Source organism: Nuphar pumila, chromosome 3 (assembly GCF_984573655.1).
Source record: "Nuphar pumila chromosome 3, dmNupPumi1.hap1.1, whole genome shotgun sequence".
Taxonomy (NCBI): Eukaryota; Viridiplantae; Streptophyta; class Magnoliopsida; order Nymphaeales; family Nymphaeaceae; genus Nuphar; species Nuphar pumila.
In genome coordinates, this window is record NC_143251.1 from 26060422 (window position 1) to 26080186 (window position 19765).

The window sequence follows — 19765 nt, forward strand, 5'->3', positions numbered from 1 at the left end:
AAATCATTGCATATTTTCAAAAAAATCCTTTTAAAGATATTTTTCTTTCTTTTAGGATTTAATGAGATATACTCAAAACATATTTGTGGCCATAGTCATGGATATGTGGAGAATTCATCTTATTTGAATTCTATAAGGCACAAAACCTCTTTTATATAAAAAAAATTAATTTTAAAAACAAAGGAAATTTATAAATGTTTTCTTTTCTCAAATCTTTCAAAACAAGGAGATTTGCAAAGGATTTTTTTTCTCAAAACCTTTCAAAAAGAATTTAATAAATTTCATTCATACATCATTTTGCCTAAGGTTACATCATAGGGCCACACGCCCAAAAGCATCTTCTTTTCTTTTCAAAAATTCGATTATTCTAAAATATCTCCTTTTTAAAACAATTTCAAAGCAATTTCAAAACAATTTTAAGCATGCATCATGATTTTCCTTGAAAAAATTTCGAAGTCATATGATTGACTTTCTTTCTGCATTCTAGGACTTAGAATAATCTCTTAGACATTTAAACAAAACAAGACATATTGTTCAATCCTTGGTTCGATTACCCCTTGTTAAGGCGTTAGGAACGGTTGAACCTCGTACCGACAGACGAGTCCCATCAAAAACTTTTTCAAAAGGTCAATGCAAAGTGAAAATTTTGCATTGATAACATACGCCTGGAATATGAGATACAACCTTGATCCTTATATGAGATGGTTCTTCACTTATATTATGAGGTTCTTCTTCACTAGCCTCCTCATCTACATCAATATCACAATTATCGATCTTAGGAATTAGATCCAACAAAAAAGAATACTTTGTTATTTTCTTAGTTTTCTCAATTTCAAAGAAACTTTTTTTTCTAAAAAAGACACATTTCTTGAAATTTTAAAACATATAGCTTGTTATTTTTAACATCAAAACATCTATAACCTTTTTTATTATTTGTATACCCTAAAAAGAAACAAGGAATAGCACGAAAAAAGTGCTTGTCACTTTTATCAATTAAAACAAAATATTTACACCCGACGACTCTCAATCTAGAGTAATCTGAGACTTGTTTGAAAAGTTTTTCAATAGGAGATACATTTTTCAAAGAAGATGATGATATTCTGTTAATAAGATAAACCACATTTAATGTTGCTTCAACCCAATTTTTTTTGGGTATTTGGTTTATAATAAGCAAAGTTATTGTTGTTTCTATAATATGCTTATGCTTTCTTTCAGCCAGGCCATTTTGTTGAGGGGTGTAAGGACAGATTTTTGATGTGTGATACCATTTAAATTTAGGTAGTCTTTAAATTCTTTTGATAAAAACTCCCCCCTCAATCACTACAAAAGATATAAATATCATTCTTGAATTGGTTTTTGACCAAATTGTGAAATATTTGAAAATATAAGAAAAGTTCAGATTTATGTTTAAGGAAATAAATTCAAGCGTGTTTCGTGAAATCATCCACAAAAATTACATAATACACAAAACCACCCTTAGATGTAATAGGTGTTGGAGCCCAAACATCTAAATGTATTAACTCAAGTGGTCGAGAAGATACAAATGTTATTTCTTGAAATGGTAATCTCTTTATTTTGCCAACAATACAATTTTCACATGTACAATTTTCATAATTAATTTTTTTTTTAATTTTGAAAAAAAATTGAATCTTGGATATACTAGGGTGGCCAAACCTCTTATCCCACAAATCCAAATTTAATTTCTGAACATTGTAAAAAATTGTATTATTGAGTATTTCCAAAAAATTCATGTAATACAAGCCTCCTTCTCTATGGCCTTTCCCAATGAGCTTCCTTGACTGATGATTTTGCACTTGACAACCATGAGAGGAGAAGGAAACATTATACCTATGATCAGATAATTGATAAACAAATAAAAGATTTAAATTTAATTTAAGAATATATCTAATTTTTAGAATAAAAAATCTTTTTGAATTTTGAGAAATGTTTTCAAAATTTCTTATTCATTTTATCTCAAGAGATGTTTCATCAACAGTAAATACATTTAATCCACTTGAGTTATGAGATTCCGATAACATATCACCATTTGGTGTCATATGAAAAGAGGCACCAGAATCAAGAAGCCGAAGAGATTTACCGACATCGAAGACCTCTACTTAAAATAGCATATTCATCAATCGTGTTCCATAGAAATTGCAACATCTATTCAAAGGAGCATCTTCATCATCTGGAGCCACTTCAAATAAAAATTGCAAGAGAGCTTCAACACTTTCAAAACACTTTCCAATGTACCAAAAACAATTTCAGCTTAATCACCAGGCTCTGATGCCATGTAAAGAAATTAGTTCCTCTGAAGATATTCACTTAAATCACCAAGAGTGGATACTCAAAAGAGTTTCTACCAAAATACCAACAAGAACACACAAAGAACCACAAATAGGTTCACTCCCAAACACCCACTAAAGGGCACAAGAACAAGGAATGAAAAATAATATTGATGTCAACCCATAGAAGAAGCTTACAAATGAGAGGGGCTTTCACCCTTATTTGTGCTCAGCCAAAGGTCTCCCAAAAGGGATGTTGGGAGAGATCCCAATGGCTGGGCTCTCTCTCCAATGCCTCTTTCGGCTGAAAAGAAACTAAAAGAAAACTAACTTAGTTAGACTATTTACTAATTAGATACTAACCTTATATATATATATGTATATACATTTTTAACATTATTAAGTTGCTATTTCTGATTATTTAGCTCTATCCTTTTAGTAAGTTTTATTTTGATTTGGCACCCCTGATGCCAAGTGTACTGGGTTGTGTTTAGGTAGCATTGGACTACATTGGAAAGCGAGGATCTACTGTAGGTGTTACGAAGGAGAAGAGGATCAAGTAGGCATTGAATATCTCTGCTATGATGTCATGAACATGAGTTTATTGAGTTATCTCTTATCTGCTTGTGTTCTATCTGTTTGACCTGTCGTATCAACCTGCTCCCTGCAATATATCTTGAGGGTTATTCTTATGTGAGATGCTAAACTCATTGTTTTTTGTCAAGGTATGCCAAGGAGATCCTACAGAAGGAAATGCTTCCTCATGTTGGGGTTGGAGAACATTGTGAAACAAAAAAGGCATATTATTTTGGGTATGCCATTTACTATTTGTACATGTTTTCATCACTATTTCATGTTTAATGATGCATATACTATGTGTGTCAGATATATCATTCATCGTCTTCTACTATGTGCTCTTGGTCGGAGGCCAGAGGATGATAGGGATCACTATGGAAACAAGAGGCTGGACCTTGCAGGTCCTTTGCTTGGAGGCTTGTTCAGAATGGTTGTTGATCATAGCCTTATTTCATGTGTTTTTAAGGCCAAGTATTGGATATTGTTTTTCGCTTAAAACTTTGCTTTTCTTTTTGTTTACTTTCAGCTGTTTCGGAAGTTGACTAGGGATGTTAGGTCCTATGTCCAAAAGGTTCTCTTTTTCTTGTCCTTGCTCTTGTTTGCGTAGTGATGCCTTATCTGCTGTTTCGTGGTTTAAGCTTAAGTAAATTTGCTTGAACAGTGTGTAGATAATGGAAAAGATGTAAATCTCCAATTTGCAATCAAAGCTAAAACCATTACTAGTGGCCTGAAATATTCTCTTGCTACCGGAAATTGGGGCCAAGCGAATGCTGCTGGGACGAGGGCTGGAGTTTCACAGGTTATTTTTTATCCTTCAGATTTTCTGTTATAATTTTTTTGTCCTTTTTTTAATCCAGTTTTCATTGATACCCATGAGCAGCTTATAGTTTCTAATTGTGCTTTTCTTTGATTTTAACTGGTTATTCCTTGTTCCTTGCCTCCACAGGTGTTGAATCGTTTGACATATGCTTCCACTTTATCCCACTTGCGAAGGTTAAACTCCCCAATTGGTCGTGAAGGTGATTCCCATGATGCCTAATTGTTATGATGTTCCTGCTAATCTGTTATGCCTTTTTTATCTTGTCAAACCATCCACAAAAGCACAAGAAATTTTCAAGGAGTGTCTATTGGAGACACCTCAAACACAACCCATAAAAGGGTAAAAATGGAAGAACACACTAAAATAATGTCTTTATTTCTTCACAAGAAATGCTTAAAAAGCATTGATACATTATTGAGGAGGATCACCCCTATTTATACAAGTGGGAGAGAGATGCTTGAGAGTCGTCGGATCTAGTCCAACAACTCTAAATATAGTCGTTGGACTAGGTCCAACGATTATATCCTAGTCAAGTCCTAGTTGAGACTTGACTAGATTATAAAATCTAGGTCAAAATGAACTAGATAATAAAGCAAAAAATAAAAAGGAAAGAAAAGAAAAAAATATAATAATAATATAATATAATATTATTATTATATATATTATATATGTTACATTTTATATTTTAACACTCCTCAAACTTATGGTACAATAAACGAAAGTTTGCTTAAGAGGAAGTGAAATCTCGGAGCAGTAAGAGGTTTGGTGAAGAAGTTTGCTAATTGATATTCTGGGTAACATATGGTAGATCAATGGTTTCATGTAGATATTCCTCTCTTACATAGTGACAGTCCATCTTAATATGTTTGGTGCGTTCATGAAATGTCCAGCTGCTGGCAATATAGATCATACTCTTGTTGTCATAACATATTTTTGAAGCTTGTGTTGCTTCAGCTCCCATGTCAGCGAGCAGACGTCTGAGCCAAACTACTTCCATTGTCGTAGTGGCCATGACTCTATATTCAGTTTCGGTGGAGGAGAGAGAGACCTTCTGCTTCTTTTTGCATCTCTACGAAATTAAGGATTCACCTAAGAAAACACAAAAACCAGTGGTGGAGTGTCTATTATTGAGATCACCTCCACAATCAGCATCAATATAGACAATTAAATCTAATGACGATGAAACAGACAAAAAGATGCCTCATGAAAGAGAGGACTTTATATATCTAATAATACGCAAAACGGTTTCCATGTGAATAGAGGTGGGAGCATGTTGAAATTGGTTAGATGTGTGTGCAACATGTACTATATCTGGCCTAGTAATGGGGAGATAGAAAAGTGCTCCGATAAGCTGTCTGTAAGGAGTGAGATCATTAAGAGGGTTTCCATTATTGAGTGTCCACTTATCACCTGTAATTCCAGACTTGGAAACAATATCAAAAACAAATTTAGATTGAGATATCAAATACTCACGAGGGGAATAATTAACTTCAATTCCTAAAAAATATCTTAATAAACGTAAGTCAGTCGTTTTAAAATGAGTTTTAAGAAGTTTTTTGATGTTTTCAACTCCCTGTTTCTCGCCTCCGGTGATGATCATATCATCCACATAGAGAAGGAGAACAATAATTCCTACATCAGAATTCTTAATAAACAAAGTAGTGTCAGTCAAGTAAGATTGAAAACAAATATCAAGCATAACATGACTAAATCTGTCATACCAGGCTTTTGGTGCATGTTTAAGACCATAAAGGGCTTTTTCTAAACGAAGAGCTTTACCCTTACGGATACTAATATCAGGTGGGGCTTCCATGTGTACTTCAACTAGATTTTTATTGAGAAAAGCATTTTTGACATTCATCTAAAATATGAGTCATTTTCTAATAGACTCCAAGGCTATTAATGTTCTGACAATGGTTATACGAGCAACTGGGGCAAAAGTTTCTTCATAATCGATACCATACTCTTTAGCATACCCTTTGGCCACTAATCAAGCTTTATACCTTTTAAGAGTTTCGTCACTCTTAGTTTTGACTTTGTAAACCCATCGACAACATATAGGTTTCCTACCTAGAAGAATATCTTGAATAGTCCAAGTGTTAGCCTTTTCTAATGCGTCTAATTTTGCTTTCATGACTTCTACCCATTCTATATGATTTTTGGCTTGAGAATAGGATGACAGTTCTGCATATGATTGTATTAATGCAATAACTGCCCTCTATGTGGGTGAAAAAGATTTGTATGACACAAATTTTTTATGAGGTCTAGAAATTCTGGATGACCTTCTGGTTGATATTTTAGAATATTTTTCTAATGCATATAGAAGATTTGACTCTCTACGTCTTGAATATTGTAGGCTAACGTCCTTATGAGTTTACTCTTTATTATCAACATTATGTTCAAAATCAATAGTACTTTGATCATTGTCAAAATCACATTCATTAGATTTTAAAGTCAAATTTATTAAAAATGAATATTCAATGACTTCCTTGGGTTTTTTTAAATTCAAAAAAACTTTCTTTCTCTAGGAAAGATACATTTCTTGATACATATAATTTTTCATTTTGAAAATCAAAACACCTATAGCTTTTTTGATTATCGGCATATCCTAAGAAGGCACAAAAAATTACACGGGGAGAGAGTTTGTCATTCTTGTTGGTGAAAACAAAACACTTGCATCCAAAGACTCTTAATTTAGAATAATCAGAAGATAAGTTAACAAGTTTTTTAATTGGAGTTATATTTTTCAAAGAAGATGACATTCGATTAATAAGATAGGTAGCAGTTAGGGCACTTTCTGCCCAAAATTTCTTTGGAACTTGATTTGCTATTAATAAAGTCCTAGTGGTTTTCATGATGTGTCGATGTTTACGTTCGGCCAGGCCATTTTGTTGTAGTGTGTGTAGACAAGATCTTTGATGCATGATGCCATATAAGTTGAGATAGTCTTTGAATTCTTTGAAATCTTTGAAAATAAATTCTCCTCATGAATCAATGCGAAAAATCGAAATATCATTTTGAAATTTATTTTTAAACATTTTATGAAATGTTTAAAAGTGTAAAAAAATCTCATATTTATACTTAAGAAAGTAAATCCAAGTATGCCTAGAAAAGTCATCGACAAAAATTATATAATATGGATATCCACTTTTTGAAATAACTGGTGCAGGACCTCAAACATCCGAATGTATTAATTCAAGTGGTCTAGAGGAAATAAAAGTTCTATCATGAAATGATAATCTTTTCATTTTGCCAATGATACAATCTTTACAAGTAAAACTTTCAGAATTACAAAATTTTTATAAACTTGAAAAATGTAAGATTTTAGACATATGAGGATGACCAAGTCGTTTGTGACATAAATCCAACTCTATTTTCTAAACATTATAACAGAAAGCATAGACAATTCCAAAAAATTCATATAATAGAGTCCTCATTCTCTATGGTCTTCCTCAATTAGCTTCCCTGACCGACGATCATGTATCCAACAACCATGAGAAGAGAAAGATATGTTACACCCATAATCAAATATTTGAGAAACAGACAAAATGTTTAAATTTAGTTTAAGAATATATCTAACTTTTGGGATAAATTTTTTTATGAAGTTTTTCAAAATTTTCTATTCCTTCTATTTCAGCAGCTTGAGTTATTTTTAAGACATTCAGATAAGCTATTGACATTTGGGGTCAAAGAAGCACCAGAGTTAACGAGCTAAGGAAAGTTACCGGGATCGGAGAATGATGTTACAACTGCTCCAGTTGAGGCTTCAGTTGAGGATGATGCTCTTTTGAGAAGAGGTTGAAGGATCTCCATTAATTGAGCCATAAATACCGGTGCATCTTGATATTTTGATTCCGATCCGACAGATGCAACTTTCTTTTCTTCTCTTTTTTTAGCTTAGGACATTGAGGCGTATAGTGCCCCAAGTTATGACAGTGGTGGCAAATGACTTTTCTTTTGTCAAAATCACCATTTTGTTTACCGAAACGAGGTGGCCTATAAGTGCACACATAATTATCCGGTCTAGACACAACTATAACAGAATCATCTTCAGGTTTTGGAGTATTCTTTTTTAAGTCTGTTTTCCTCCCTAGTTAGTTCCTATATAGTATCAATGATAGAGGGAACCTTTCCTCAATGTAAAAGAGCTGATTTGGTCGACTCAAATTCCGGTCTTAAATTGTTTATAAATTGATAAAAGTGTTTTATAGCAAGTTACTTTTAGCGAAACTCGATATCTTCAGAACAATGCCATTTTGTCTCAAGAAGAGCAATTCCTCCTAAAGTTCAAATAACTCATTGTAATATTTCTTAATAGTTTAGTCCTTTTAAGTCATCATCCAAACTTTGTCTTGCAAATTGCACATAGGTGCAATATCTTTAAGGGAATACATATTTCTAAGATATTCCCAAGCTTTATCGACATGCTCAAATTTAGCAAGGCTAGAGCATTTCTTAATGTCAATGCTATTAATTAGACATAACATAATTTTGACGTGCCCTGTCCTCCACTCTTTCTATTTTTTCTCATAGGTCACCAACGCCTTATTCTTCTCTCCTTTCGTGAGAGGTACTTCTTTGTTATTCTCAATTTTTGTGAGAATTAATTTCGGTTTCAAATTGGAACCATCCACTATACCCCACAACCCTTTTCCCCAAATGTGATGCTTTATGATTGAAGCCCACGTTACATAGTTGGTGTAATTTAATTTTATAGGTATGATGGTGATTTTATCACTATGTCACAGGGACTCGGCAAAACAGGTGCCGCACCCGCGTCGACGCGATGCGACGCGGGATCGCGTGCGGGTGCGGCACCGGGTGCGGTCAACACGACCCTGGGTGCGGTCAACGCACCCAGGGTCATTTTTGTCCAAATTTTTGGGCGAAATTCCCCCCTCCCCCCCCCCCCCCGATGAAAAGGAGGAGGATTAGGGCAAAAAAATTTTTTTGCCCTAATCTCTCCTCTCTCTCCCCCTGAGCTCGAGCTCTCCCATCGCCGCCCCCAGCGTCGCCGCCCCCAGCGCCGCCGCCCAGACTCCTCCTCTCGGCTCGCAGGTATGTCTCTTGTCTTCTTGGGTCGGCTGGGGAGGGGCCGAGCACCCCCCCCCCTCTCTCGGTCTCTTGTTGGGTCGGCAGGGGAGGGGCTGAGCCTCCCCTGCTCCCTCATTTTTCGGCACAGGAGGGGCCGAGCCCCTCCCCCATCCTTTTTTTTTTTGGGTCGACAGGGGAGGGGCCGAGCCCCTCCCCCATCTTTTTTTTTTTTTGGGTCGACAGGGGAGGGGCCGAGCCCCTCCCCCATCTTTTTTTTTTTTTGGGTCGACAGGGGAGGGGCCGAGCCCCTCCCCCATCATTTTTTTTTTGGGTCGACAGGGGAGGGGCCGAGCCCCTCCCCCATCTTTTTTTTTTTTTGGGTCGACAGGGGAGGGGCCGAGCCCCTCCCCCATCAGTTTTTTTTTTTTGGGTCGACAGGGGAGGGGCCGAGCCCCTCCCCCATTTTTTTTTTGGGTCGACAGGGGAGGGGCCGAGCCCCTCCCCCATTTTTTTTTTGGGTCGACAGGGGAGGGGCCGAGCCCCTCCCCCATCTTTTTTTTTTGGGGGGTCGACAGGGGAGGGGCCGAGCCCCTCCCCCATCAGTTTTTTTTTTTTGGGTCGACAGGGGAAGGGCCGAGCCCCTCCCCCATCTTTTTTTTTTTTGGGGTCGACAGGGGAGGGGCCGAGCCCCTCCCCCATCTTTTTTTTTTGGGTCGACAGGGGAGGGGCTGAGCCCCTCCCCCATCAGTTTTTTTTTTTGGGTCGACAGGGGAGGGGCCGAGCCCCTCCCCCATCTTTTTTTTTTTGGGTCGACAGGGGAGGGGCCGAGCCCCTCCCCCATCAGCTTTTTTTTTTTTGGGTTGACAGGGGAGGGGCCGAGCCCCTCCCCCATCTGTTTTTTTTTTTTTTGGGTCGACAGGGGAGGGGCCGAGCCCCTCCCCCATCTTTTTTCTTTGGGGGTCGACAGGGGAGGGGCTGAGCCCCTCCCCCATCTGTCTTTTTTTTTTTGAATTGAATTGAAAATTGTAATGTATTTTTTTTTTGTGTTTTCAGGATAAAAATGACGGATAAAGGGAAAGGACTTGCGTCATCCTCATCCCAACATGTGAGTTCTGCTGCTAGTTTTGCTGATAGTTGCAGTGGGATTGATGATGTGGGGCCACTATGGATACATGTAGATAAACTTGCAAAAACTGGAGAAGGAGGTGGTGGGAACAAAAGATTTCGATGCAAGCTCTGCGAAAAAGATTTTGTTGGGTCTTACACAAGAGTGAAGGCTCATTTGTTGAAGATACCAGGACATGGCATTTCAGCTTGCAGAAAAGTTGATGAGTCAATGCAAAGGCAATACAAGAAAATACAAGAAGAATATGAGAAGAGAAAGGCAATGGCCGATTCTTCTGCAGTCAGTGTGCCATTTGCAAGCCATCAAGAAGATGCTGAAAAAAAAAGAAAAGTCAATCTAGGAGGTAGAGGAACGATACAAGCAGCATTCAATACATATGGAAGAGAAGAATTGGATAGAAAAGTTGGGAGGTATTTTTATTCTGGTTCACTCCCATTTAATGCGGCTAGAAATCCTTATTGGAAGGATTTAGTAACATCCTTGGCAAATTGTAATTTGAGTGGTTATGTGCCTCCAAGTTCAGAAAAAATACGAACCACACTTCTTGCAGAAGAGAGGGCAAACGTGGAGAGGTTGCTAGAAATTAAAAAATATTCATGGGAGCAAAATGGAGTTTCCATTGTGTCTGATGGATGGACAGATATTCAAAGGCGTCCATTAATCAATTTCATTGCTTGTTCGCTTAGTGGCCCAATATTCTTGAAAGCAGTTGATGCATCTGGGGAATATAAAAATGCAGAGTATTTGAAGGGATTGTTTATAGAAGTGATAAAAGAAGTGGGTGATCAGAAAGTGGTACAAATCATTACAGACAACGCTCCGGTTTGTAAAAGTGCAGCGTTGAGTTTGGAGAGTGAGTACCCTCATATTTTTTGGACTCCCTGTGTAGCACACAGCTTAAATCTAGCCCTAAAGAGCATATGCAACCCCAAAGAAGAAGAAAATTCACAAGCATATGCTTTATGTTCATGGATTGAAGATTTAGAAAGAAATGTCAAAAGCATTAGGAATTTTGTTGTTAACCACCATCGTGCTAATGCTATATTTAATAGGCATTCTGATTTGAAATTGTTGAAGGTCGCTGAAACACGTTTTGCGTCCATCATTGTGATGATGAAGAGGATTAAAAGAGTGAAGAATGCTTTGATTAATGGTGACTGATGAAAATTGGACATTCTATCGTGTTGATGATGATATGAAGGCTCAAGAAATTAAGAAATTCATTATTGATGATGAGTTTTGGGACAGAGTGGTATACTTCCTTCAATTTACACAACCTATTTGGGAAATGTTAAGAGAAGTTGATAAGGATGAGCCCATGCTTCACAGAGTTTATGAAATGTGGGATAATATGATTGAAAAAATACAAGCTATAGTTTTCATGCATGAAGAAAAAAATCCTGCATTGGATGATTCAGATTTTTTTAATCATATTCATTCAATTTTAGTCAGAAGATGGGATAAGAGCAACACGCCTTTGCATTGCATGGCACATTCTCTTAATCCAAAATATTATGCAAATAAGTGGCGGGCTGGTGGTATTGGTCGTGTCCCTCCAAATTTAGACCCAGAGCTATCAAGACATAGAAATATGTGTATGACAAGACTTTTTCCAGAAGCACATCTTCTACATCAAGTCACACAAGAGTTTGGAAAATTTTCATCTTCGAGATTATATGCACCGGCATTATTCGCGAGAGAAGAAGATAATATAGATCCTATCACATGGTGGTCAACATTTGGATCGGAAACACCTCTTCTGCAACGTCTTGCATTAAGATTGCTATCGCAGTCTGCTAGTTCATCTTGTTGTGAAAGAAATTGGAGCACATATTCTCAAATCCACAACATGAAGAGAAATAAACTCACCAGCAAGCGTGCAGAGGATTTAGTATATGTTCATTCAAATCTTCGATTACTTTCGCGAAGCAATGATGAATACAGGTACTAATTTGCTCTCTTAGTTATTTGATTATTTCTTAGTTTTCATTTAAATATACTTGTATTGTATTTATCATTTTCAAATTGGGTTTATAATGCAGACAAGGAACATCCAAATTTTGGGATGTAAACCCAGAAGAGTGTGACTTCGAGGGAGAACATGAATTCAACGTAACAAACATGGATTTAGCTGAGCCCAGTATTCCTTCTAATGATGCATTTGATGATGAAGAAGAAAATTATTAGCATCCATTACTTCATCAGGATATACTTTGGTATGTAATTTAGTTCTTTTATGCATACTTATTTGATTGATATTTAGGTCGATTTATGTAATTGCTTTACTTATTTGATTGATAATTTGATATTTAGGTAATTTGATATTTAGGTTGATATACTACATGCATGATAAATCATATTATGAGTTTATGACAATGTTTACTGTTAAATGTTAAAACTGTTAAAACTTCAAAATTATATATATATATATATATAATTTTTTTTTTACATTTTTGCCCCTGCCGCACCCCCGCACCCGGGTTTTTTGGAAGTGCCGAATCCCCGCACCCGCACCCGCACCCGCACCCGCACCAGCTCCCGCACCCGCACCCATGTGACATAGTTTTATCATTGTCATAGATGAGAAAAAGATAGGATAGATGAGAAAAGAAAAAATAGAGAAAGAAAAAGATAAGAGAGGAGAAGAATGGGCACAATCACAAAATTCCGTAGCCAAGCTTCCTCCAAATGCTTTCTTTCAAAAAAAGTCTCTTGAGTCACGAACAACAGGATAAATCACTATTTGCAAAGGAAGCACGTAAAATGAAATAAAAATCTTCAAGATCCAAAGGTCTTCAAAGCTCTGATACCATGTAATGAAATGGTGGTCTTCCACAAAAGCACAAGAAATTTTCAAGGAGTGTCTATTGGAGACACCTCAAACACAACCCATAAAAGGGTAAAAATGGAAGAACACACTAAAATAATGTCTTTATTTCTTCACAAGAAATGCTTAAAAAGCATTGATACATTATTGAGGAGGATCACTCCTATTTATACAAGTGGGAGAGAGATGAGTCGTTGGTCCAACGGCTCTAAATATAACTGTTGGACTAGGTCCAACGATTATATCCTAGTCAAGTCCTAGTTGGGACTTGACTAGATTATAAAATCTAGTTCAAAATGAATTTGATAATAAAACAAAAAATAAAAAGGAAAGAAAATAAAATAAAAATAAAAATATATATAATAATTATATTATATTATATTATATATATTATATATGTTACATTTTACATTTTAACACCGTCCACTTTTATTTTGAACCTTATTGATATTGGTTTATCTTGGATTCTTGCATGTCTGATACCCATAAATCTATGGCATTTTTTTTTACTTTTACCCAGGGAAATTGGCAAAGCCTCGTCAGTTGCACAATTCACATTGGGGAATGATGTGTCCTGCAGAAACACCTGAAGGACAGGTAAATAATGTGCATGCACTGGCTTACTTCGTTCATTTGTTTCATATTTGTTTTAATGTTTTGTACCTGATTTAAATTTCTTCTAATGGGACCTGCTGTTGTATCAGGCTTGTGGATTGGTGAAAAATCTAGCTCTGATGGTGTATATAACAGTGGGTTCAGCAGCAAATCCAATTCTGGAGTTTCTGGAAGAGTGGAGCACTGAAAATTTTGAGGTTGCCTTTCTGATATTGCTTTATGCGTTTGAATCCTCTCTCTCTCTCTCTCTCTCTCTATATATATATATATATATATATATAGAGAGAGAGAGAGAGAGAGAGTATTGTGCTGCCTCTTTTTTTGTTAGGTCATATTAGGACCCTCCAAAAATCATAGTTTTAGGTGTTTTATGCTAGATCCAAACCATTAAATGTATTTGTCATTGTTTATTCAATTGAAAACATGTTTTTGATTAAACATCTTTATGCTCACGTGTATTTTAAAGGGGTAAAAAAATCAATGGTTGATATTGTACTAAAATTTGATGATAAAAAATTTACATTTTTGCATCAAATCAATTCGAAACAAAGCTTGCTTCTTAATAAATAAGCAATGATAAATACATCTAACTGTTCAGAATCAGATCTAGCATAAAACACCTAAAACTATGATTTTTGAAGCATCCTAATGTGATATAACAGAAAAGGGGGCAACACAATCCCCATTCTCATATATATATATATATATATATATATATATATATATATATATATATATATACACTGTGTGTGCATGAGGAAGTCTTATTGTTTAATCCTTTACAGGAAATATCTCCTGCTGTCATTCTGCAATCAACTAAAATTTTTGTCAATGGCTGTTGGGTTGGCATTCATCGGAATCCTGAGCTTTTGGTGAAAACCCTCCGAGATCTCAGGAGACAGGTCTGTAATAGTTGAAGATGATTGGGTGTGCTTCCTTTAAAGGTTGTGTTTGTGTCATATGAAATATATTGTCCTATATGTTGTCTTTTCTGGTTGATGGATTTGCTACTATTTCCTTAACAATTTTAATTCCATGGGAAGCATCTCAAGGAACGAGTTGGGCTGGAACATTTTTGCATCTGTATTTGTGTTTTCTCTACTCTTATTGAAATAGTGTTCTGCATGTAGGACTAACACTGTTGATTGTACTTCCGTTCCTTTGATGCCATAATCAGCAATGAATGATTATCTTGAATATGAACCAAGTCTGTGTAAGCTATCTAACGAAGTCAGTGATGTGTGTTTTAGAATTGTTTAGTAGCCTGCTTAAACCCACAAACTGTTCTTTTCAGATATTTCTCACTATGTCAGGGAGATTGCCCTGTTTTGACCTATTTGTAAGATCTCTATGTTAGAAAACATGCTTATAAAAAAACATTTTCAAGATCCATAGACAATATATTTCAATGACTCTAATGAGGGAAGTATAGTTCCATGTAGTTATGGTGCTAATCTGATTATTTTTTTAGGTTTGTATTATAGTATTTGTCCTGCTCTTGAAACCCGCTCGCGGCTTGTATTATCAACATCCTGCTGGGGAAGCATCCACACATGCTATTTTCTTCAAGTTTGGTTTTTATCTTCATACTCTGATGCTACAGACAAAGCTATTCTTTCTTTCCATTGTAGAATTCATATTGATTTCTGGTTTATGTTGCAATTCATCATGATGATATTTACTTTGATTGGCAGGTCGATGTTAATACCGAAGTTGGAGTTGTTCGAGATATCCGCTTAAAAGAGCTACGCCTATATACTGACTATGGTCGCTGCAGTCGTCCTTTATTCATAGTAGAAAAACAAAGACTACTGATCAAGAAAAAAGATATTCAAGCTCTTCAGCAGAGAGTATATATCAAATCTGATTCAGCACACAATTTTATCTTCTTTTAGTGTCTGTTCAACATGTATTGGTGGATTCTTTTAACCCTGGATTTGTTTATTTTTTCTCAGGAAAGCCAGGAAGAAGGTTGGCATGATCTTGTGGCGAAAGGTTTCATAGAATATATAGACACAGAAGAAGAAGAAACTACAATGATATCAATGACTATTTCCGTAAGTTTTATTACATCCAACTTTAGCAGGTTTTTGTCCACCATCCTGTAAAGTTTCTTACTGTTATGGGTTAATGTATAACCATTGGGTTCTATAATTAAGTAGGTCTGTTACTTGCATGCCCTTGAGATGCTTTGTTGTAAATGATTTTGTGTGAAGCAGTGTGATGCAATGGTAAGTGAAAACATGTTGTATTTGATTGTAGGATCTAGTCAGTGCAAGGCTCAACCCTGAAGAAGCTTACTCAGAGACCTACACTCATTGTGAAATCCATCCTTCATTGATATTGGGTGTTTGCGCATCTATAATTCCATTTCCTGATCATAATCAGGTTGGTTTTTATTGAATAAAATTTGTATTGTGAGCTAATATCTGTGCGTACATTGCTACAATAGTGCTGGCCTTTTACATTTTGGAATATTGTGCAGTCTCCTCGTAACACATACCAGTCAGCGATGGGTAAACAAGCAATGGGAATGTATGTGACCAACTATCAACTACGGATGGTAAGTTGCTGGTTAGCATGCTCTCCACCTCTCCCAATTTGCCGAGGTACTGATTTTGAATCTTTTCATTGTTTATAGGATACTTTGGCCTATGTTCTTTACTATCCTCAGAAGCCTCTCGTTACCACGCGTGCCATGGAACATTTACATTTCAGGCAGCTGCCAGCTGGAATTGTAAGATGATGTGGTTATTGTCTTCATTGGTAGAATTTTTGGTTGTCATTAATTTTTGTCGATTGCTTAACCCCTTGCAAGTCTTTCTTTTGTTGTGTTTCACCAGAATGCTATTGTTGCTATTGCATGCTACTCGGGATACAATCAAGAAGATTCTGTTATAATGAATCAATCTTCAATTGATCGTGGATTCTTTCGGTCATTGTTTTTCCGTTCATACAGGTAAAAGCTTTTGATTCACACACTTTTCTGTGTATAAACATATTTCTGGCGATGTAATTGGTCTGTTAGTCTTCTTGTTTAGGGACGAGGAGAAGAAGATGGGGACGCTTGTTAAAGAGGATTTCGGACGTCCAAATCGTGAGAACACCATGGTGAATGTTGAAAGAATCCTGTTTCCGTTTCTTTTCCATATTATCCATGAATCTTAGTTCATCTCTTTTTCTGTTTTTGCAGGGTATGCGACATGGATCATATGACAAATTGGATGATGATGGTCTTGCACCTCCCGTGAGTACTTATTCCCATTGTCCATAATAATATAAAGCTGCGTGTAATTTGTTTGCGTCTAACGGATTTATTGTTTATGCCCTAGGGTACACGGGTCTCAGGTGAGGATGCGATAATTGGGAAGACATCACCTATTTCTCAGGATGAAACACAAGGACAAGCATCACGCTATACAAGACGTGATCATAGCACAAGCTTGCGCCATAGTGAAAGTGGCATGGTCGATCAGGTAGATAAATTGCTTAGCATTTTTGTTGTTGATCTTTTCCAAAATGTTGATTTGACTTGTGACTGATAAGGCCCTTGAGCTGCTCAACAAGTTGACTCAGGCAAGTGGGCTGAATTTTGTAACTGAAGATGGTCATCAAGTTGAGTATGTTCATGAGCGACATGAACTGGGTGAATTAATTGAGCGTTTATGAGCCCTCTCTCTCCTGTAGCAAGTTGTGGGTTTTTAGTCAGTTTAGTTTTTCTCTGACTCCTAGTAATCAGACTCTTTGAAAATATGAAACTGCAGTAGCTCACTGGCTTCTCAGGACACATGAATGGAAATTAGATCTCATTTTGTTGGATTCCTCGTGGATTGTATAGTTTAATCTTTTGCTGCTTCTTATTTCTTTAACCATTCTGTGGTTACTCCTGCAGGTTTTGTTGACAACAAATGCTGATGGTTTGAGGTTCGTGAAAGTTAGGATGAGATCTGTACGTATTCCGCAGATTGGAGATAAATTTAGTAGCAGGCATGGCCAAAAGGGGACTGTAGGCATGACATATAGTCAAGAGGACATGCCATGGACGGTGGAGGGAATTACCCCTGACATAATTGTCAACCCACATGCTATTCCATCTCGAATGACAATTGGGCAGCTGATTGAGTGCATCATGGGCAAAGTGGCAGCTCATATGGGGAAAGAAGGGGATGCTACTCCATTTACTGATGTCACAGTATGTGATGCTGCATTGTTCCTAGACTTTGAATCTTGTTTTTAAGAACTTAAAAATTTCGCTATCATTTATTTAAAGTTTGAGATGCAAGTTTTATGCTAAATCCTTGATTACCCTCATTCAACAATATCATCCATTATTTAATAGCCCAAGCACTTGTGGTAGCTAGAGGGCTTGAACTAAGTAATCTGGGTGAAAGTGAAACTACAGTGCTAACTTTATGCATTTCCTAGCAAATAGTGATTGAGATTGACTAGGTTTTGTAGAATGTTCAGATGTCCTTTATGTATAAGTCGGAATACAAAGACATTCAGTAGTCTAAAGTTTTTGCTTAAAATTCTTGGAAATTGAGCTAATATTCATGTTGCAATCTTTTGCTTCTCTTAGGTCGATAATATCAGCAAGGCCCTTCATAAATGTGGATACCAGATGCGTGGATTTGAAACCATGTACAATGGTCACACTGGACGAAAACTCACAGCTATGATATTCCTTGGGCCTACATATTATCAGAGACTAAAGCATATGGTGGACGACAAGATTCACTCTCGGGGTCGTGGGCCTGTCCAGATTCTTACAAGGCAGCCAGCTGAAGGGCGGTCTCGTGATGGAGGGTTGCGTTTTGGAGAGATGGAACGTGATTGTATGATTGCTCATGGAGCTGCACATTTCCTCAAGGAAAGATTATTCGATCAAAGTGATGCATACAGGATCCATGTCTGTGAGCATTGTGGGCTCATTGCAATTGCCAATCTCAAGAAAAATTCTTTTGAGTGCAGAGGCTGTAAGAACAAGACGGACATTGTTCAGGTTTGAGCTTCTCTACCCATTTCAGCTCTGTTTTTTGTGTTTTTTGAATCTTTTTTTGGGTTTCAGGCTAATACATGCATAACAGAAAATGTGCTTCTGTTCTACACTACTTTTAAGATGTGTAAGGTATTCTAAGAAGGTTTGAGGACATGGACCCTTGGGTATTTGTATACGAAGATCTATGGATTCTTCGCTAGTTTTTTTTTGTACAATATTAAGGGATCTGAATTTGGTTGTTGGTTCTTTCTCCATCTGATGATTGCCTTGAGGTCATCTGGACTTTGGTTCAAGTGTGGCCTTTTACCTTTCATTAATCTATCAGTGTCTGAAAAAATTTATCTGAAAATTTTCAGGTATACATACCATATGCCTGTAAGCTGTTATTCCAAGAGCTAATGTCCATGGCAATTGCACCTAGAATGCTTACGAAAGAGATAAAAAAGGCCAAAGACCAAAAGAAGAAAGGATCATAAGCATATTGCAGCATTCAAAGCCTTTTCTCCTTTGAGATGGATAAATGCAAGGCAGGATTTACACTGCTCTTTATGTCAACGCCCAGTTATCGTTTTTCTCATCCTGCCAGCATCTAGGTTGAAGAATGGAAATCATGTGCCTGTTACAATTGCAGACTTTGCTTTCAAAAGGCCAAAGACCAAAAGAAGAAAGGATCATAAGCATATTGCAGCATTCAAAGCCTTTTCTCCTTTGAGATGTATAAGGCAGGATTTACACTGCTCTTTATGTCAACGCCCGGTTATCGTTTTTCTCATCCTGCCAGCATCTAGGTTGAAGAATAGAAATCATGTGCCTGTTACAATTGCAGACTTTGCTTTCAAGAGTAGAGGGGTAAAAAGATCACTGTAAAGTTGTTGAAGGTGTCTGTGTTCTGTTTCTCTGGCAGGGAACATGGCCATGATAGTTTAAGGTTATATGCTTGCAGATGTCTATACAAGTTGGTGACTACTGTAAAGAGGTAGTTGTGATTAATTTGGACTTCAGCTTAAAGAGATGGTTGTGAGGGAGTAAGTTTGCTTTCCTTCTGTTGTTCCTGAGGGGTGCACTCCTTATGATGTCTTGTTGGTGTAATCATAGGTGAACATGTTCATCTGCTGTTGTATTGGATTATGAAGCCTTTCCAACTGCATGAATGAAGCTTATTTGAATTTTGCATTGTTGATTAAAGGTTATTCTTCCAGTTTTCCTTTGTCATTGTCACAACATTTTTTTCCATCTATTTCACAGCATGATGGTTTCCGGATGCACCATAAACAAAAATTTGTACACTGCATTAGCACAGAAACAAAACCTGACCCCTCTTGTCTCTGCTGAAAATCAAGGGTCTTCCTTTCTTTGTGTTGATGGTTAGAGTCAAGTCTAGATGTTAATTCAGTCAAGGCTTCCCGGTGGATGCTGGGATGGACCCCAAACCTATCGCACCGGCTTGAGAACACAGGTCAAGTGCTTTATGATGTGTTTGCAA

General features: G+C 36.9%; 1 protein-coding gene across 1 annotated transcript in view; it reads left to right on the forward strand.

Moving 5' to 3' along the window:
* The window catches only part of LOC149842361 (DNA-directed RNA polymerase II subunit RPB2-like), a 35945-nt gene extending 16485 nt beyond the window's left edge, over positions 1-19460 (forward strand). The window contains exons 5-25 of the mRNA XM_089999089.1: positions 2780-2844; positions 3011-3097; positions 3171-3291; positions 3388-3432; positions 3523-3660; positions 3808-3880; positions 13189-13265; positions 13373-13480; positions 14069-14185; positions 14978-15133; positions 15239-15340; positions 15546-15671; positions 15769-15846; positions 15925-16020; positions 16127-16242; positions 16325-16394; positions 16477-16530; positions 16616-16759; positions 17176-17475; positions 17863-18285; positions 18639-19460. Coding sequence (XP_089855215.1) covers positions 2780-2844; positions 3011-3097; positions 3171-3291; positions 3388-3432; positions 3523-3660; positions 3808-3880; positions 13189-13265; positions 13373-13480; positions 14069-14185; positions 14978-15133; positions 15239-15340; positions 15546-15671; positions 15769-15846; positions 15925-16020; positions 16127-16242; positions 16325-16394; positions 16477-16530; positions 16616-16759; positions 17176-17475; positions 17863-18285; positions 18639-18758 — 2616 coding nt within the window. The 3' untranslated portion in view covers positions 18759-19460. The remainder of the gene's footprint in view (positions 1-2779; positions 2845-3010; positions 3098-3170; positions 3292-3387; positions 3433-3522; positions 3661-3807; positions 3881-13188; positions 13266-13372; positions 13481-14068; positions 14186-14977; positions 15134-15238; positions 15341-15545; positions 15672-15768; positions 15847-15924; positions 16021-16126; positions 16243-16324; positions 16395-16476; positions 16531-16615; positions 16760-17175; positions 17476-17862; positions 18286-18638) is intronic.
* Positions 19461-19765: the final 305 nt, after the last annotated feature.